This window comes from Mytilus edulis, chromosome 3, assembly GCF_963676685.1.
Source record: "Mytilus edulis chromosome 3, xbMytEdul2.2, whole genome shotgun sequence".
Taxonomy (NCBI): domain Eukaryota; kingdom Metazoa; phylum Mollusca; class Bivalvia; order Mytilida; family Mytilidae; genus Mytilus; species Mytilus edulis.
The window spans coordinates 4,034,020-4,056,224 of NC_092346.1; the positions used below are offsets into that span (position 1 = coordinate 4,034,020).

Here is a 22,205-nt window from a genome sequence, read left to right on the forward strand (position 1 = left end):
GCTGTTGAAACAGAAATGTCTATCCTATCCATTGTTATAATATTGTTCGTTTCTGTGTGTGTTACATTTTAACGTTGAGTCGTTTGTGTTTTCTCTTATTTTTGAGATATTGAGATAAGACGTGGCACGGTACTTGTCTATCCCAGGTTCATGTATTTGGTTTTGATGTTATATTTGTTATTCTCGTGGTGTTTTGTCTGTTACTTGGTCCGTTTCTGTGTGTGTTGCGTTTCGGTGTTGTGTCGTTGTTCTCCTCTTATATTTAATGCGTTTCCCTCGGTTTTAGTTTGATACCCCGATTTTGTTTTTTGTCCATGGATTTATGAGTTTTGAACAGCGGTATACTACTGTTGCCTTTATCTATCCGTAAGTATTTTCCCGATTCTATGATCTTACGTATTTATGTCATATATTTATTGGAGGCATATCAAAATAAATAAAGGTTAGCGTAGTATTCTGCTGTTCATTAATCGATTTAGAAACAAACAAATCCGGGCTACAAACTTAAACTGAGAAAACGCATCTATAAAATACTTTTGGCAAAGTTGTAAGTTTAAGCTGACCACCTTTCTCACTAGAAAAATCCAAATCATCGAGATCTGAAATGTTCCGACATTAAACGTTTTGCTTATTATGTGAAATGTAGTTTCAGAGTAAATCAATATCCTCTGTTGTAAATTGTTTGAACACATGTTGTTCAGCGAGTGCAATCCTGACAAGTAGCAGCAACATGGATATGCAAATATACCAGCAATAATTTTCTATAATAATATGCAAAGAAATTCAAACTGCTTAGTAACAACAGTTTCATGTAAACCACTAAAAGACAAATTAATTTTGATTAAATAAAAGATTACTTATGGTTAGTTTTTTCGCTCAATCGATTGATGAATTTCGAATAGTGGTATTCTTCTGTTTATTTAGGCAAAATTAAATTTATCTAAAAAGTTTATATGAATCTTAAGTAAAAAAAGCATAATTTAAGTACTAATTGAAACTACATATTTTGAAATTGTAGGAAGCCCCTTTGCGAGCTGCTAAGTAGACAAATCTGACTCAGATTTTAACCTTTTATATGCATTTTTGCTACTTTGGTTTCAAATAGAAGGAAAAGAAAGCTAGTATTTGCTGCAATTTTGATAAATTTTCTTTTATGGAATGTAAGGCTAATATGAAGAGAAAATGGATGTTGTAAGGCAAATATTTTACCCTGTGTCGTAGTTACAAAATCACAAGGTCATTTCATCTGACAAAAATGCCTTGATATCACATAAGTAAATACTTAAGAAAACATGTTTAAAACAAAGTTTAATCCACAAAAAATACTGAACTCCGGAAAAAACAAATCAAAACTGATAGTACCTAATCAAATATCAAAATCAAAAGCTCAAACAAATTAACTGAAAGGATAACAACTGTCATATTCCTGACTTGTAACAGGCATTAACTTACGCAAAACGTTGTGTTTGAGCTTTTAATTTCGGCGTTTGATTAATGACTTTCCGTTTTGTTTTGACTTTTCCATGGAGGTGAGTATTTTCGGGATTTTACTTTTAACAATGTTGAGTGTAAATGCGTTTCATTGTTACCTTTAATTCAGGTTTTGCTCTAAAAATAATTTTGTAATTTCCCCTATTGAACATTTCTCTCCCTTACAATATGAGAGCATTCTATAAGGTAATTTTTGTGAACACGTATACGGAAATACCAAGCATTCATATCTTTTTAAGTTTTTTTACTTGTTTGTAGAACACTAAGAATTTAACTTCTTGAATAGTATATAAAATTATTATGACATAATTAGAGTTGAATGTTCTGTAAATTTATTAAAACCAATGTCATGAATATACAAAAAAAAAGCTATAAAGAGTACGCATCAGCTATATTATTGACAAGAGTATCAGAATTAGTATCTTTTTCTTCATTTTGCTTTCTTCCAAATCGTTGTGTTTTATATTTTCATGTTGGGTGTATACCGCCTCAATTACGAACGGTCTGTGTAGTATCCAAGTTATCAAGAGCTAGCTCGTAAAATATTAAGCAACTGCTTAAAAATAAAGTTTGTTGGTTTAATTTCATAATGTTCGATCTAGGGTTCAAGGAATAAAGTAATTCCGATACCAGTGCTATTTTTGTTTTAAATGTGTCATTTATTTACCGTAACACGTGTTCTTTGTCAGTGTAATTTCAGTCAGTGTTTCTGATATCCACGAGTCTGACGTTTTCAAGCGATCAGGAACATGTATCTCATCCGACGAAGTCTTCCCTATTTGTATTACTGTAATAGTTGATTTAATTTAAATAAATGGTTTATAATAAAGATACATAAGTATTTTATATTACAGATTAATGGTAATTATACCTTATTTTGTATGCGCTGGATAAGTTCTGTAATGCTTGTTTATATGACAAAAATTGCAAATTTCACAGAATGACTATCAGAACCAATACATCCAATTTGAATGTTACTGCTTGCATGCTTTGATAACGCAATGCTTGCTATTTTGTACCAGAAATAATCATGCTAATATGTAAATCATAATTTACAATATACTCATTGGCAATCATACCACATTTCTTTTTTTATAATAAGAATCTATCGTTAATGCTTTTTTACAACAATATCACGTTTTACGATAATTTTAAGTTCAGGAATTCTGCCTAAACATTTTAAACAGCTACCAGAAAAACCCACTTTATAGCGAAAATACGACTTATTTAGAAGCAACAATGTAACGATTGACTTAACATTGATTCAATGATATCGTGCATCGGAAATGAATGCATTTATTCTAAAACCAGTTGTTTGCATGCTAGAGGTTATTGTGTCTACGTATATGTTATTGATGATATGATGCGTAACCCCAAACATGCGGGAATGTGCTTGATTTTCACACGAATAAGGCAAGATTTTTCAACTAGATTTTTCGGGGTCAGCGGCTTATATGTCAGTAACATCGGATACAGTCTTCTGAATTTAACTGTTCGTATTGCTGTGTGTGTGGTCTTTATTCAACATGGCTTGAGTCATGGGAAAGGTCTGAGATATAAGTTACTATAAGAGCGTTATACAAGTTTTGGTTTAAACGAACTTACGTACTAACATTACATAAACAATAGATCTTCACAAATTAAAATTATTACATACAAGAAACAAAGTAAATCCAAAAACTTACCAACATTTCCCCTTGCTACGACAAGGGAGAATTCACCGTCCAACACATCATTAAATGCTTTAGTAAAGTCAGAAACTGCGCGTACGAGTGAAGTAATACCACCTGACCCCTGGTTAAAAAAAAGATAGATCAAGAATATCGATAAATATCTTAATACCAGCAGTGAACCATCACTTATATTAGCTAGGGGTTTGGCTAGCCATGAAACCAGTTGCAACCTATATATTTTTTCTCACAAAAAGTTTTATGCCAATTAAGGAACATGGCAGCTGTTATCAAGTAGTCAGCGGTTTCTATGTATGTTGATGTTTGTTTTTACTGCACCTCAGTGTGTCTGTTTTTCTATTGTATCCCTCTGATAGTGGATATGTTTCCCACGGTTTTAGTGTGTAACCCGAATATGCTTTGTCTAATCGATTAATGACTTTACTAATTATTTTGGTTTCATCTTGTGTATTTCCCCTTTGTCAAAAAACTACCCTTTTTCCTTCCCATACACATAACTTCAATCTTTTCGAGTCGTCGATCATTGATATTAAAAAGAAACTGTGCGATTTGAGAAATACTTTTATCACATACCTTTCCGTATTTTCGTGAATTGATAAATTTAAGTTTAAAATGGACACCAATGTTTTTATTCTAAATCGTAAGTTCATGTTAGGTGGATGTTCTTTGATTTAATTTACCAGAAGCATTTTTTTAATTTAAAAAAAAAATTAATTAGATTAAGAATCGATTTTGCAAGGGCTGTATAGCCAGTCAAGGTCGTTAAAAAGTTCCTTTTGTTGAAGATTAAGAGATACAATCTGTCAATACATATAAGGTATAACATTGATCATGGAAATGTGGAATGTGTCAAAAAGACAACAACCCTACCAAAATGCTGAAAACAGCCGCAAGCAACCAAAGGGTTTTCAATGCAGCGAGAAACTCACACCCCAGAAGGCGTTCATCGCCTGGCCCCTAAACAAATTGGTATACTAGTTTAGTGATAATGGTCGTAATACTAAACTCCGAATTATACACAAGAAACTAAAACTATCGAGATCGGTATCTTTCCTTTCAAACAACCCAATCGTACAAACTGATAACGGTATAATTCCTAAAAAAAAACACACTAAGATCTGTAAATCTGGTTTTTCAGTTGGAATAGGTATCAAATCTTATAAAAACCCGATCGTATATATTGAGATTTCTATTGTAAAATATAAACCTGGACGTTAAGCTCATTCCATTGTTGATAGTTTCTGTCGTCTAGTAAATTGTTGCACAGAGTACCAAAGATCTGAAAGGCAAATATGAACGAAGTAAATATGTATTAGCCAAATCAACCTATGGCCTAAATTCTCATATAGTCGTGCTCGGTAAAATCTATAAAAGAACATGAAGGAGGACAAACGATATCAGAGGGACAGTCAAATTCATAAATCGAAAATCAACTGACAACGCCATGGCTAAAAATGATAAGGACAAACAGACAAACAATAGTACACACGACACAACATAGAAAACTAAAGAATAAACAATACGAACCCCACTAATAACTAGGAGTATATACACAGATTGTCCGACTATACGGTCGACAATTTGAGTATACATATATTGTCATGATCATACGCGTATGTTCTGGAACATGTAAATGAAAAAGATTTGTCCGCTCAAATGGTCAAAGAAAGTTAGTACAAATACAACACTGCCCGTCCCTGAATCTTAATAAATTCGACTGTAAGGGGACGCTTACAACCAATATGTATTATAAATAGATGATTTTTTATTTCCTATTGCTAATCATCTATTTTTAGAAGGCGAGGCTCCGTTGTCACAATCTAATGATATTTATTTATTTATGTTCATGTATGTGATTGTATTTTGTATGTATTTACCTCTTGTTTCACATGTGAATATGACGGATTTTTTTTAAAAAGCATATTGTATTATATATTGTTTTGTATATATCTCAACTTTTTCGATTTGCTCGTGTTTGTAACAACGTATCAGATTTTATTGCAAGAACTATTCATTAGCGGATACATGTAGAGAAGGTTAAGAAGGCATACGCCTCTTCCCCCTTTTCTAGCACTTGTCATAAGGCTGTTTTAGAAATAAATTCATGGAAGCGATGGATTTGTTGGAAATTTTCACATGTCCTGAGACGTGATATTCGAATGAAATCCTGAGCGTTAGCGAGGATAAAATCAACGACTAACACGGCCCAGGCCACGTGTAAATTTACAAGCATGACCCTTTCAAAGAGACAAGGGATGTAGCAAGTGAGTATTCACTCCCATTGCACAATTCCTCTCAAATGAAGGGAAAACTTAATTACACTAAAAAAAAAGTTCAACAGCTGTAATGTTTACCTACAAAAACATGTTAAACCTCACACACCCCAGCTTATAATAACCTTGCTGAATGTTGATCCCAAGTCAATAATCTCAAGCTAGATTAAAAGAAAGTCTAAGGTACGGACAATTTGATTTTCGAGGAAGGGATATTTTAAGATAAAACAATGACCCTGATGTTTGTCTGAAAAACTGGCCGTACCTGAAATGAAAACAATAATCATGCCCACTTTTTGAATATTAGAACAAACAAATTACAACCAAATTATTTAGCACTCCTTGTATAAAACGGGCTTAGTAAGGTTTAATGGTTAAATGCCCTGTTACTTGGGTATGCACATATAAACCATGCACTTGACTAAGACAGATAAAACAAGATAGTATTATTATACTAATATGTTGATTAGATAGACATTATTGTACGGATGACTTATTTTGCAAAAGAGATGGTGAAACACGCTTGATTTAACAGCTATGTATTTAGAAGTTGTTTACATCTGGAAAGTTCTGGTTATATTTCTTGCATTGCTTCATAATACAAAAGTGTGTGCAAAATGAATTTAAATTGCGTAACTTACCTCAAGTTGATCAGATGTATGTTTGTCTTTGTGTTCTGTAACATACTTGGCGATATCATTCAATATAGCTGATGACGTAAGCAGATCACCAGACCGTAGTTCGTTGTTATCTCTAGTTATGTTTTCTAGATCTTCCAATATTATGGTCACATTATTATAGTCACTGGCTCCAGCTAATAACTTAGTCTTTATTTATGAAAATATAATAATTTCTAGAGAAATAATATAGAGGTATCATCATAACTGTACTAAATTATCTATCAAATATCCAAAACATTTTAGATAAATATATATCCATGATGTATGTCTTTTTATTATTTAAACTGACGTTGACAATGTAAACTAATGTCATTATGTTAGCTTATAAGGCAATACAATGGTTATCATTTTCAAATGTTAACTATAATGAAGAGCTGCCTCATTGGCGCTTATACCACATCTTCTTATGATTTTACAATTTATCAATTCAAAAAAAATATCTAAATTATGTTATTTATGAACAAAATAAGTCATAGTATACTCAGTGTACCTGTGAATTGATATTTTGTATTGATTTACTAATACAATTGCTGTAGTTCGGTTCCTCCCATTTCCCAAAGCTACTGCAGTATCTTGACACATAACCTGTATAATACCCACTGCATTTTAAGGTAGCTATTGTGTTTTGTGTAGTTATGCTCCATATAGTATCGAAATTGTCCACATTTTCTGCACAAAGATTTGAAGAATCTACAATAGGACAGCAAAGGGTAACTAAACAGGCAATATTATCATCAATTTATTTATTAACGAAGATGACAGCAAAATAGTGATCAAAATATAATAAAGCGTATGTTTGTTGTTGTGTTGATTTGTTTGTGTCAAGTAAAAAAGAGAAAGTACATACAGAGATGTAAATAAAAGAAGCATAGAACAAAATTAAACAACCAAAAAATAATATCAATTCTAGATTGGAGTACTCCTTTACTTTTATACTATACTATAATGTGGATCGTCCTGTCCAGATTGATGTTATTTATTATATGTTCCTGCTTAGAATGTAACCAAAACACATATTACATATTTAAACATGGTTCATATTAAAGATTTATTGTTAATGTTACCGGTGTTAAAAACATTCAGTAAAAAAATAAATAAATTATGCAATTCAACTGTTATATATTATATGTAAGCATCACTAAATCGATTCTACAATGAACTTGGGTAAAGTAAATGTGTAAATCTCACAAAATGTATTTTGCAAATTATGAGCAATGTCAGTCATGTCAGAAAACAACAAAAAATCTAAAATATTTTAATCTATAAACATAAAATGGCCTGATTTGTTTACATTACACAGCAACTCCTGACAATAAATAATAAAAAAAACACTTCTCTTTTGCAAACACATACAGAGTAACAAAAAACAAAACAGTTTCATCACAAAGTTTCAAAGAAGAATTCCACTCCTTTTTTAAACTGTTCTTAAAAGATTTTTCTTCTTTTGATTATATGTAGTTGTTATGACAACGTAAAGTTATACTACAACCTCAGTTAAATTTTAAACGTAGTTCTCTTATATTTGATGCGTTTCTCTCAGTTTTCATTTGTAACCCGAAATGGGTTTTTTTTCCCCATCGATTTATGAATTTCGAACAGCGGTATACTACTGTTGCCTTTATTTGGCACATTGATAAGGTGAATTCAAAGCTCGGTATAATTTGTCATGATATACAATAAACTTATATTAGACGGAAACAATGTTTACAAGATAAACTATCTAATGCTCAAAAGCAACACCGATTTGTATAGGTTTTATTGTGTTTCCATCGTCTAATGCTATCAACATGTACGCCTTTATTCCTTTTCAATACAAAAGATCCAACTGCTTATATGTACATCCTATATGTTCATTCGATTTAATGATGTATGCAATACATGCATGTAGTTACTTTGTAACTTATCTCTTAAAGTATATGGACCATAATGAATCCACGGCCGTGTTCACACCAAACACCATGTACAGTTAACATGTTTATAATTACTTTAATGTAATGTACACAGGTGTCACATTAAATTGGTTCACATATATCACCTTGTTTAATTGCATTGTACCTGTACATAAGATTTGTTTACACGTGTACTATATGTCATTTAAATGTTCATTACATCAAACCGAATGGCTCTTTTATTGCAAAATTTTCATGACATTTTTTCTAACAAGTGGTGAACGATAATTTAACTTCAAAAAGGGGGTGTAATGTAATGGGTTTTTCCTTGAAACATAAACTTATCTCAATTTGATATAAAAAAAAATATAATGATCAAAGACATAATAAAAAAAAGTATTCAGAAGCCGAATTTTCCCATCTGGCATAAATAATAAACCTGAATAAAAATGTCCCGCGAAAAAAAGTCTGACTCTGAAAAAAATACTATAACATCCCCCTTGAAGCTCAGTGGTTGGTTCTTTTTAAAAGCCATTTTGATGATAGTTTGAAGTTACTAAAGATGTCTCGATTACGCAATTAGAATCGTGGGGTGCATCCGCGTGCTTACAAACGAAGAAAAAGTAGTGAGATGTTAAGGATCACTTTATTGCTATATTTGTTGTTTGTTGCAATAGTCATTTCTTCTCATATTTGGCGAAAAAGGGGGTGTGTAATATATTATTTTTCATTTCTGAGTGTATTTAAACGGATCTGAGATTCTGGACAAATGATTTTAAATTTACAGCTCATACTTTGAGCAATATTTTATTAGAGAATCGTTGTTTTAGTAAAGACCAGTGGTTTATATTTCTATGTACGTCCAGACGATTCGGGAAGACCTTTTTGGCAAGGATGATGCTTTGATTCTTGATAACGAGTTGACAAGACTTCTAACAGGTTTTATATAACAAATAAATATATCAAGTTAAGACATATATTTATGTAAAGAATTTTATTAACAATTGTTATGAATATCAAATTTATTCCAAAAACTATTCTACCATGATGGTTAAGTTCAAGTTATAAATACCTAGCTTGTGTTTACTAAACTCACACAAGGCCTACATTGACTATTGACTGCATGTAGACAAGCCATGATTTAAACTACATGCAAACGTTGAGTTTTATCAATGGGAACGTAGTTAGGTTTAGTTTACGTGTAAATTACACTTACACAACATCGAGTTTAGTTTAATGTGAAAACAGTCCATGATAATTAAATGAAACACATTTATTCACTTTTTGCCATTTACCTGTACATCTTTCACCAATCCACCCACCAGCACACGAGCAGTCTAAATCACCATTATTTTTTTGGCTGCACGATCCACCGTTTGAACAGTAGTCAGAATGACAAGAATAGTCTGTGAAATTCAATACATTAAGTTTAGATTGTATACATGTAGTTCTTCGACTTTTTAATAAAATTGAGAATGGAAACGGGGACTATGTTAACGAGACAACGACCCGACCAAACGGCAGATATACTTGGTTTAAAATATACGGCTTTGTCTCGTATGGAGAGTTGTCCCATTGGCAATCATACTACATCTTTTTTTTAACTATATTTCAGTGTTCCTGGTGAAAATTAGTCCGGAAATACACTATAGACGTGTTTAAGTTAATATCAGGCATTCATATAAAAATAAAACTTAATAAAACAACCTTTAAATAACTCGTCATACTGAAAGAGTTAATATGGCGATCAGAATGATGTCAATATATTTTCCGACTCATGGTGTCTGCGGAGTTCGACTAAACTGTTTTGAGTAGCACGACGTGCAGCGTGATATTTTTCGTGAATTCCGAAGCTGGTTTCGTTTGTTTTGTTGATACGGTATGGGACAATCTTGAGATGTGCATTATTTTCTGTCGTGGTTGTGATTTTTGTTATTGGTTTTGTTTGAGGGAAGTTGATTGCCTATTATGATTGCTTTTTTTATTGCTTCCCTTAACTTAGATATTTTGAAAGCTGTTATCATTTTTTTCTGATGTGCGCTGACATGAAAAAATATGTCGTTCATGATTTGTACCCGTTGGTTCTTGTACGTAAAAAGTGTTCGTGTCATTTAAGAGGTCTGAGTAGACAATCTTGAAACCAACACATATGTTTATCCAAAATCAAATAGAAATTGTATAGCTGTATATGATATAAACTTTAACTCTATAAACATGATAAATAAAGTACTGTCAAATGATTTTCTGGTATACTTTTCCATTACCTGGAATATAATGCAATACAATGTCTGAACTATGTCACACTTCATACTTCATTCTTCTCATAAACATGGTTTTTAAAGTAGATAAATAACAATACGTATACACTTACCTGTGCAATTTTCGAAGTCACTGGTTGGAAGACTTGACAGCTGAACATTATTCTGATCCAAACATGTTACACTACCTCGGTTGGGAAATGATTTTATCCAGGACCAAAATGGAGCGTTAATGCAATCACAAATTAATTCAAGGTAACTGTTTAATAGGAAGAATGCAAAGTGATACAGTAATGGTACATATTTTTTTTTCAATAAGGGCAATGCCACAATTCCGAAAATGATCACATTAGTTTACTATACAAGCAAAATCAATACAACACGGAACACCACAGAGACATGTCTTACATAGGTGTCTTAATTGAAGTTTTCGTTAGTAGTAGCGATACTAAGCGACAAAATATAACTATCACATATGTGTTTAGACTCTCCTAGTATCTAGTGTCTCGATAATTGTTATTGTATGACATAATATGATTTAAGAATTACGTGTATCCCGTAAAACTGTCACATCGACATTGCTAGTTGTTCCTTATCTGGTATATCTTAAACCGAATAAAGTGACTTCAACATCGCAACTGTTCAGCAAACCAATACCAATACAAGATACTAGTATTAGAAATGAACCTAAGATCCGTCCTCAACAGAATAGTGATAGAGGTCATCCGTAAGATGGCAAGTGTATCCCGTCTTCAAAGTAGTATTCAATTTCAAAATTAATTAAGTTCGTTTGTCAATTTAAGATATATTGCATTTGCATCTTAGATGTAAACGGTTCAAAGCTAACAGTAGTTTTGGTTTGATTTGTTGTTTGATTTGGAACATTTCATTTCATTTTGAAGTTCACTTAATTATGAATACCAACTTAAACATTGACATACGTATTAAGTGTCAATTCAAAAATTATAACGCAACGTGCTGGTGACTTAAGGCAAATTATCCTTTTATTTGAAACTAAAATAGTACTTACAGAAATCGTAAACTTGGATTACTGGTAAAAGTGTCACTCTTGACAAAGGTAAAGTTGTTACCAACAACATCTCTGTGAAAAAACAATTTTTTTACAACTCTAAGACAGTACAGAACAGATTGGAAATGTCCATGTTCTTCAGCAAAATCGTAGTGGGCATATTTAGGTAGCGACGAAAAGTGTTTCATATTATTTATTTTAACAATAAATCATTACAGTATTCTCGCAAATCTCGTAACAGCTCTTAACATTATATAGAATATACCTCAAAATACGTCATCGTACGAAATTTTCTTGAAGTTTTTTGTTTTTGTTTCCTTCTATCAAATTCGTATTCAAATTTCCTTTACAAATTTATGAAAATAAAGTTAGCTTATTTAAACCGTACACAATTATAAACATGGTAACGCTAATGATACATGTTATTGCTAACATGCTAAAATATTTCAAGAAGAACAAATTAGGAATGAAAAATAGAATGATGATGTCTTTGACTAAATCATGTAATGTGTATTGACTTACGATGCACCTTTTCTATCAAAATAAGGAATACCTCAAAAATAGTTATATCTTTATCATATTTAGACACACATATAGAAATATCAATAGAGGGCGGTTTTGAACACAATTTTTATCGACAACAGCAATGATTTTATCATCTCATTTTTAAATTTTCATTTCTATGACGTAATATAAGTTATAACTTCTCCTAGTTGTTACTGTACGTTGTCCAGTAGATGTATTTCTTTAATAAGTTTTCCTTTGTCTTTGTGCTGACATAAATAATCATTGATATTGTTATATATATATAAATTAACTGTTAACAAATTTTGAATTTTTTGAAAAACTAAGGCTATTCTACCTCAGGCATAGATTACCTCAGCTGTATTTGGCAACACTTTTAGGAATTTTGGATCTCAATGCTCTTTAACTTAGTACTTTGTTTGGCATTTTTAACTTTTTTGGATTCGAGCGTCACTGATGAGTCTTTTGTAGACGAAACGTGCGTCTGGCGTAAATACTAAATTTAGTCCAGGTATCTATGATGAGTTTATTTGCATAAAGTATTTATAGTATTTGAAAAAATATACATACAGCTGGTTTAGCGCTGGTAGGCCTTGAAACATTCCTTTGTGAAGTGCGGTTATAAGATTGTTTTTAAACCATCTACAACAAATTTTGTAGAAATTATTGTTAAAAATGAAAGTGCAAACATTTCCTTTGTTTATTGAAAATCTTAAACCGGCATTTTGTAATCAGAAGAATGCTAGTTCTACATGGTTAATTGAATAACTGTGTTACCTTCAAATATAAGCACTAACCATATTTTTACTTGATAATAAAATATATCAGTTTCAAAAAAGAGCAATAACTACTAAATTGTGTCGGCTTTAATGTTCAATGTCAATATCTTTTATTGACATAACTAACCAAAGAATACTAATCAAATATATTTTGATAGTTTATATACCGAAACTCTCTGCCTACATCAATGCAAATTCTCAACTTATTGCACCATTTGTTTGCTGACATGCTCAGTCGTTGATGATCGGTTCGGATCACAATAACCGTTTCAAACAAGAATTGTTTTATAAGTGTTTGGAATGACTTCGTGTCATTCATTCGAATTGTATGTGTACTGTTTGTTACTGTTGCTTGATCTATGGTCGTCTTATTATTTGTCATGATATTTGTAGTCTTATCTGACTAATCATTTTTGCTTGGCCGTTGGTATGTTTAGGTTCCTTGTTTCGCATGTTCATGTTAGTATTTTGTTTTCTTCATTTAAATATTTCTTCCCTAATTACATGTACGTGTATATTCTGTAAGAATAACACAGGCAAAGGATTTCAGTCGAACAAGAACAGTTTAACCTCTGACCACCGTCGTGTTTTGTTGTCACATTTCTAAATTATGCTTTAAGAAACTACGAGTTCAGTTATAACATTATCTATATGTAATCATAGTTAGAACTCACGATGAACTCAACACTTTTTTTTATGATGACAGTTTAGTAAATAAATGAAATATCATGGCAAACAATTAGTTACAACTTTAGACGTCAAAAGGAATACATTCATAATGAATTTTGCAAAAGAAAAAAACCATGAACCGTTACTTATTGACATAATTTATATTTCGATTTGCTTTTTAATAAAATTAAGTGATCTTAATTATTAATTATTGTTACATACAGTCTTTGAAGTCGTGGTAGATATCGAAATGAACCTGTCTCAATTGTGACTAGTTGATTGTTCTGGAGATATCTGGAAAAGAGATGGAATAACAAAATTATGCAGATATGTTGTTTTATGTCTTTGCAATACAAATATCGTATCATTATTTTCTTAATATTTTTTGTTTCACAACAGTTTCAAATGAAACTGCAACTCGAACATGTCGAAGTATTGTCTCACATCGAAAAGCAAGCAATTAAGGGCACTAAACTGACATGTGTTAAAACATTCATACGGGATAGCCAACGGTTTGATCTATAATATATATATATATTGAGAAACGGGACACACTTATGAACTACATCAACAAACGACAACTACTGAACATCAGATTCCTGACGTATGACAGGTGCAAATACATACAGCGGGTTTAAACGTTTTAATAGGTACAATGTACCAACTTTCGTTATTATTTGAAACAATATGGCAACACCCCAACATCAAAAGGACGCAATATAAATAATCAATTAAATTGGCTTCATTTAATTACAAGACATATATAATTAAAACAAGTGAACATTAACTGAACGAATAAATTTGATTTGTAACACAACGTAAATACAAAATATAACAATACGTCTGCGTGGGTTGCATTTCCATATATTTTTTTGTTTTTAATATGGCAGAACTAGAAATATCTGTCATATATGTGAAAGGTTTATGAAGCTTTTAAACCAGGTCTATCGTAACATTTTGTTAGAAAACGCATTAACAAACTCAGGAATATGGCAGCTGTGTTTCACTTCTTCTGTATTTTAATATCATTTGATTTTGTTAGTTAAAAATAATTTTCCTTTTTAGAATTTGCCTTTGAGTTCAGCACTTTGTCATACTTTTTTTAGACAATCTGTAAGGTATGTATAGATGTGATATCGCAAAAACATGTGGTTTGTGAGTTAAAAGAAAGATTCATTAAGGTTAACAATTTTTTTTATGGTTGCCTTAGCGTTTAGGAAAAAAAAGCTTTATATACAAGCTTCTTAATTGTTTGGTATTCTAACACTTTTTGAACGCTCTGAACATGAGTACATGCTAGCAGTGAATTATAAAATAGCGTGTATGGAAGGGTTTGCAAATTTTTACAATTTAAATTTAACACATACTGTATTTACTTTATGTTCATCTTATTTATATAAACAAAAATGATACTTATGGGTTTCATAACGAGTAAGAATGGGATATCGCTGGAGTTGATATAAAGCGAAATCCAATTCTCAGAAATTGTTAAAAACCTTGCCATGGACAAAATATACATAAAATTGAGAATGGAAATGGGGAATGTGTCAAAGAGACAACAACCCGACCAAATAAAAAACAACAGCAGAAGGTCACCAACAGGTCTTCAATGTAGCGAGAAGAGAAATTCCCGCACCCGGAGGCGTCCTTCAGCTGGCCCCTAAACAATATATACTAGTTCAGTGATAATGAACGCCATACTAATTTCCAAATTGTACACAAGAAACTAATATAAAAATAATACAAGACTAACAAAGGCCAGAGGCTCCTGACTTGGGACAGGCGCAAAAATGCGGCGGGGTTAAACATGTTTGTGAGATCTCAACCCTCCCCCTATACCTCTAACCAATGTAGAAAAATAAACGCATAAAAATACGCACATTAAAATTCAGTTCAACAGAAGTCCGAGTCTGATGTCAGATACATAACCTTTTAACCTCATCAATGACTTAACGAATAGACAATGGAAATGTAATAATATCTCCTAAAGATCATGTATAAGACAATCAAATTACCGCACATTTTCGTTTCAATTCTTTCGTTTCACACTCCGTGCAGTGTGATACTAGATATATCTTAATATGCAATAAATAGATATCAGGCCTCAATCATAAAAAAATAGTATTTCTTATTTTTTTGTACTTACAAATATCTTAACGAATACAGATTCACAAATGTGTCTTTCCTGAGATGTATCATGTTGTTATCGTTCAAGTCTCTATAAATAATTGAAATTAAAATACGGTAAAGTATTGATGTTTTGATAACATTTTAAGATGGCTCTACAAAAAGGTACACAAAATTCAGCAAATATTTAAACGTTTTTTTTTTCATTACAAAATGTATGTATTACACAATTAGTTGTAACTTTAAGATATGGTAATAAAAAATCATCCAAAAACAATCGTTTTGGCCCCAGATGACTTTTAAAATGTTTTAAAAAAAAACTCCAAATTATCTCCCTTCGTTCAAAAAAAATCCCAGTATTTTGAATTAAAATTGACACATTGTTTTAACTCACTGGTGTCCTACGTGTATACTTTTTGTTATATTTTTAAAATAAGCGGTACTTAAAATAAACTTTTGTAAAATTTAAGCGATTGCTGTAATTTAGTTCCTTTTTATTTCGATATTACCTGTTTTCTCCTATTAGTTCAACAGAAGAAAAAAACCTGAACAAAAATGCAGGCCTCTTCCGAAGGACGATTGTGAGCTTAAATTAAACGGTGATCCCATATTTTTTTTGTTTTTCTATTAGGTATAGGATAAAAAAAATATATACAAACAAAAATAGCGAAATCCTTTTTAAATTTTTGTTTTCAACATTTCAAAATAACTAGTCAGCATTACTATTTAATGTATGTGTCATATGATAATCTGATTGAACACACAAGTTTCGATGTATTCACTGACACGTTATCTAGTATATCGATGCAGCTTGAACAAACAGTTGAGAAAATGTTGATTCAAATTCCGACGTATGTGATACTAATTAATATAACAGTTAAAATATGTACTCTTTTTAATTTTAAAACACGTATTTGTATTTATGTTTTATTCAAAAAGTGTCGGCATTCATTAAAGCAGTGTTCAAACACCAGAACTACGTGCATGCTCTTAATCTTTTTTGCGTGTTCTTGGAAGCGATGCATCAAGTGTTTAATCATTGGGACTAGACTCTTACTCTTAATCCCTTTTTGCGTCTGGCGTATAAAATTATAATCCTGGTACTTTTGATAACTTCTTATAGTGTATATGCAGTAAAATATGTATTCATATACAAAACGTATCTGTTTTGTAAGTAACATATTTAAGACGACAACGTGATTTGAATAAACATAATGACTGTCTGATACTTTCAAATTGAGTCAAATGTTTACGCACAGAGGAACATAACTTTTTTTTACACGAAACGCGCGTCTGGTGCAAATAGGGAATTTTGATCCTTGTATCTATGATGAGTTTATTTCAAACCAATGTATAAGTCTTTATTTGTATCCAAAATGGTAACTACTCTTCTTTTAAGTTTGTGTTTTTTTTCTACAAATCTTTTTTGAACTTGATAGGATATCGCTTTTTTGTATCACCAGTTGGAATGGTCAAATAGTAATCTAGACATGCATTTCATTTGTAACTGAACAAATCTTTAAATAAAATGTATACATACAAACGTTGTAGTACTGCATGTTGTTCAAATGCGCCTTGTTCTATAGTTGTTATTGTATTATCTGCCAAGTACCTGAAATAATATTCTTGTACTGTTCCTTATGTATCTGAAGGACTGATTTAGTGTTCTTCATTATTCGTATAAAACTTATTGACAACAGTATTTTTCAACTGTTTGTTTTACCCTATCCATGCGTCTTTATTCCGTATGTACGTGTTGTTTCCTTTGATATGTGGATAAAAGCAACGAACTCAAAACGAGTGTATGTATAGTAAACGGTTGTCTGTTTTGTTATGCCAGTATTAGAATGTTTATTTTCATATTTTAATACTTGAACACCTTATAAAAGTGTAAGAACCGTAGACCTAGTTTTTGTTTTATATAATTGAGCTAGTTTGCTCTTATATGGTACAAATCGTCTTATGTAACCTTTGTGTTGCGTTGTTGGTGAATAAATGTAAGGTATGCAGACAAAATTGCGAGGACATGGTGTGACATAAGAAAATGACTGTACCCAGCAAGGAATATGACAGTTGTTGTCCATTCATGTAATATGGTTGTGATTTTTATTTTGCCATTTGAGTAAAGACTTTCCTTTTTAAATTTTCCTCGAAGTTCAGTAATTTTTTTATTTATCATTTTAAAGAATGTTTTACCTCAACACTGAACGTTTAACAGCCATCTTCCCTTTCCTATTTTAGTCTTCAACTTCAAGCACCAATCAATCAAACGATATATAAGTAGATGATTGAGAAGCAAATACTAATTTCCAAGTATAATATGCCAGAATAAAACACATTGATATCAATACTATGGAAAGTAAACACTCTGATTTTCAAAAAAGTTTAACAAATATACCATCTATAGAATAGATATTATTTTATCTTGATCATTTAAATAAATGTTTTTAATTACTTTATACTTACAGATGATTAAGAGCTGGTACGTCCCCGAACGTTCCTTTGTGTAATATAGTTATTTTATTGCTGTATAGATTTCTGAAACGACAGTGTATCTGTGTTCTTATTATGATTTATTGCAGTGATTGTTCCTAACAAACTGTTGAAAGTTGCTGCGAATTTGCTGTCCATTTAAGTCTCTTTTCTGATTGTAACGTTTTGTTTCCTTAAGTCTCTGAACGAGTGAACCTAAATCAATTTCTAAAAATCCAACTGTATAGCAAATTGTAGTATATATTTTTTTTAATTCAACATCAAGACCATACATTTGTTACACTTGTCTTCCTTAGTGAAAACAAATCGTCAACATTTGTTAAATAAGAACAGTGGGAGAAAAAATATAAAAGGACAAACGCTGTCATGTTGTGTAAATAAGATGATGAGCTTGTCTTTTTTTTAATTCCATTTTGGTGACTTAATTTAGGGCTATCCAATACCGTTTTCGTCTTAAGTTGCTTTTTGTTATCTACAAGTCAGAGTGGTTGATTATACCTTCAAAAGAATCTGTCTTTTAACAAGACAAAAGTGTTTAAAAATCATTAAATTAGAAAAATATTTATATTCACATTCCTTCTTGACTCGTGCATGAGTTCTATTGACATGCATCTACGCGTTGTTTTTTTTAAACATGGTTCGTATCAAGATCTAAATAGCCTTGTCGCGATAAAAACACGCTTATTTTTATCAAGGACACGCAACAACTATTTGCTTTTCACACCTAGATAATAAGTGAACGTATAAAATGCAAATACCTTTCAAACAATGTCGTAGTATTAATCTAAACGGAATACAAGACATAAATAAAGGCAACAGTGGTATACCGCTGTTCAAAAAATCTTATAAAAATCTTTATTGTTGGGAACACGCACATTGTTGTTAAAAGCTTTATTAAAACGCTATTATTAAATTAGACATGGTTTCTGCCTCTTCAAAAAGTGAAAATGTATACATACAGAACGTAGAGAGCTGGTATATCTGCTAACGTTTCTCGTGTTAATGTAGCTACTTGATTGTTGAACAAATTTCTGAAACGACAAAGGAGAAACACCTCTGTGTTATATATATTATATTTTGCAAAGAATTTCGACAGTTGTTCAATATTTTTAATAAGCGTTTAATTGATGAACTCAAAAGTAGTGAATCAACAAAAAATGTGAAGTGACATTGAAAAGGTTTCAATTTTTAGAAATTGACTGAGCTTATCTATTTGTGATGAGTTTGAGAGCAAAGGTCAATAAAGTAAAGATGTAAAAACTATCAAAAATAAAATTTTGCAAAAAGAGGGATTTTTCAACCCAAGAAGACGCGTTATAAAGTGCTTTTCGAGTTTGCGCTTAGTTATGAAAAAACTAATCACACTTAATACCAATAAAAAAGTAAAATCACAAAAAAAATGAACTCCGAGGAAAATTCAAAACGGAAAGTCCGTGTTTTTTTTTTATCTCAGCGTCACTGATGCGTCTTATGTATACGAAACGCGCGTCTGGCTTATGAAATCATAATCCTGGTAGCTTTTGATTGCATTTTTTGTTTGTGTCTCTGTCAGGTTTGTTGTTCATCTATTTGCATTGTAGTCATATCAAGTAATGTTTTCATCTAAATGTTATATTAAACATTACAATAAAAGCGGGAGATTTGGCAAGCCACAAAACCAGCTTCAAACACCATTTATACTGCCCTGTACCAAGTCAAGAAAATGGTCATTGTTATATTATATATAAAAAAAGAAAATGTGGTATGATTTCCAATGAGACATCTCTCCCTAAGAGACCAACACGATATAGCAATTAACAAGTATATATCACCGTACGGCCTTCAACAATGCGCAAAGTTCATACCGCATAGTCAGTTTGTATGTGTGTTGCATTTCCGTGTTGTGTTTGGTTCGTTGTTCTCCTCCTATATTTGATGAGTTTCCCTCAGTTTTTGTTTGTAACACGGATTTTTTTTCTCAATCGATTTGTGAATTTCGAATATCTGAATGAAGTGTAATACTGTATACATACACAACTTTGAGAGCTGGAAGGTTTACAAACGTTCCTTGGTGTATTGTTGTTATTCGATTATTATGCAGATATCTGAAATGATAAGATAATAACTTTGTGTTTTTCATTATTGCCTTGGTTTTTTCCTTAATCAGGTTGACTGTTGCAGGTATCAAAGTGCATTGTTCAACCTTTATGATTGCCGAAATTCATTTTTCATTTAAATTTCTCATTTAGTTTAAGCATTATAGGGCATGAAATAACTAATAAAATGCACTCTATAATTTTATTCAGCTATGCTTGTAAAGCTTTCCTCCGTATATCATGTTACCATGGTCGTATCAAAAATTATAAGATTAAATAAGACTTGTATTTGGAGAAAAAATACTATTGTCTAAATGTCAATTTAGAAACAAAAATAAACAAATATGTATACAGAAATAAAAACCAATATTTGCACATTAATCTGATTATCATGATGTTTCACTGAACTATACTTTGAAGAATTAGTCTTTACAACATATTTCAATGAATATTGCACTTTAATCGTGCTCCATCAAAAATGATTGGTTATCCCTCGTCAGTGATAAGATGACTTAGTGTTTTCCTATTTGCTATATTTTGATATGTAGTTTAGTAAGCAGTATACTGTAACAAACATATTTAATAATGGCAAATAACACTATCTCTCATTAAACACGTGTGTGCACCTCTCTGTATCGTCTCTTTTCATAAAAATATGCGTTTCATTTCATACATTTTTACAAAAAAATATTCAAAAATATTTCAATTAGCAGCAATTACTATGGAAAGCGATAGATCATTGGACGTTTAACATCATTTCCTGCGAGCATATAGTCTACACATGTCAATATCGTCAGGAACAGACGTCGGCACTGATTTGCAAAGAAATACCGTAATACAAGACAAGTAGTATTCTGTATTACCTTTTCTATTTCAAAAATACTTTTTAAAGTTTTATTTGCCATATGTATTGAATGTTTGTTTTAAATATACATTATTTATCTTAGGTTTTATTTTTGAATTAATATGAAAGCAAAGAGCGACGTTCGATTTTTGTATCCCATTGTTAAAGAACATATTTAAACAAATGTATATGCTTTAACACTACCCATGACTACGCATGTAGTATGTAGATAATATACTACATATATGTTTTGCTGTTGCATCCTAAACATTTTTGAATAATTTGTTTTTCTTTTATTCTGACTTAATCAAAAGTTACAAAGTTTTAACATAACTTATCATTTACAAAGCTACTAAATTGATTGCACATATATTGAATCAAAGAATTGATCCTTTTGTTACTGAAATGAAGAGGTTAAATGGTATGAGACAATCACTTAATACTAAACCATTTAGGATTTATTTATACAGTGTGGTTAGGGCTAAGCACCTGTTTTTATTAATCTTGTTCTATTCAATTTCACTAAATATAAATCTTCCGTTAAATTTGTATCAATTAAAAAAGGACGTACCTTTTAGTTTCTGTAAATGGTTTGCATGAACTCACACTCAACTATACAGAAATTATTGACTTTAAAATCCTTAACAGGTTGATATTAAATAATGTTATTTTTGATAATTGAAATTTACGGCATATACACCCCAAAATTTAATCGGAAAAATAAACTATTTTGAACTGGCAGTAATCTTTGCAGTAAGAGTAACAACTCTTAAAGGATAAAAACTTTTTAAGTGATGTTTGTTGATATATACCCAATAGTTAATGATTTGATGGATTTTGGTACATAATGTGTGCCGTAGATCGACAAATTTCGATAAAATAAACTATTGAAACTTTTTGGGAAGAAAATTATGATGTTGGAATTTCATCTGCAGTAAATTCATAATTCGTATGAAGGGGTGCTCAAATTTTGAAGTTGTAGTAAGATCGTGGTTGTTTTGGACAGACCGTAGTAAGGGTGTGTTATGAAAGCGTCAGTATCGTTGAGATCCACGACCAAATTTGAACTTGCTCACAAAATGTGTTTTGCTGTCTTGACCACAACTAGTCGTAGTATAAGAGTATGAATGTCGTACTAAGGATGTAATTAGATCGGGATAGGCGTAGACGCTTCGTATTTGAAACGTGGTACAATCGGGGAAGCCAATAGACAAAACTTCGATGTAACCTTTCTACAATTTCATTGCGACTATATAACGCTTCTGTTACGATATTGATACGATTATATTACAAGATAAATACAAAATAACGCAGCTTCTACGATTTGGTCGTTCTCAGTATTACTTCGCTTAGATGATTCTACTTTCTAGCGACTTTATTT

At 31.3% G+C, this 22,205-nt stretch overlaps 1 protein-coding gene across 1 annotated transcript in view; it reads right to left on the bottom strand.

The window, feature by feature from the left end:
• Window positions 1-19,985, bottom strand: part of LOC139515634 (adhesion G protein-coupled receptor B1-like) — a 37,139-nt gene extending 17,154 nt beyond the window's left edge. The window contains exons 1-15 of the mRNA XM_071305259.1: window positions 19,918-19,985; window positions 18,865-18,936; window positions 17,879-17,950; window positions 16,953-17,024; window positions 15,432-15,503; window positions 13,508-13,579; window positions 12,408-12,479; window positions 11,313-11,384; window positions 10,396-10,541; window positions 9,320-9,430; window positions 6,626-6,825; window positions 6,097-6,282; window positions 4,390-4,461; window positions 3,177-3,285; window positions 2,159-2,278 (exon numbers count right to left, since the gene is read on the bottom strand). Of these exons, the coding sequence (XP_071161360.1) occupies window positions 2,159-2,278; window positions 3,177-3,285; window positions 4,390-4,461; window positions 6,097-6,282; window positions 6,626-6,825; window positions 9,320-9,430; window positions 10,396-10,541; window positions 11,313-11,384; window positions 12,408-12,479; window positions 13,508-13,579; window positions 15,432-15,484 (1,213 nt within the window). The 5' untranslated portion in view covers window positions 15,485-15,503; window positions 16,953-17,024; window positions 17,879-17,950; window positions 18,865-18,936; window positions 19,918-19,985. The remainder of the gene's footprint in view (window positions 1-2,158; window positions 2,279-3,176; window positions 3,286-4,389; window positions 4,462-6,096; window positions 6,283-6,625; window positions 6,826-9,319; window positions 9,431-10,395; window positions 10,542-11,312; window positions 11,385-12,407; window positions 12,480-13,507; window positions 13,580-15,431; window positions 15,504-16,952; window positions 17,025-17,878; window positions 17,951-18,864; window positions 18,937-19,917) is intronic.
• Between the last annotated feature and the right edge of the window lie 2,220 nt (window positions 19,986-22,205).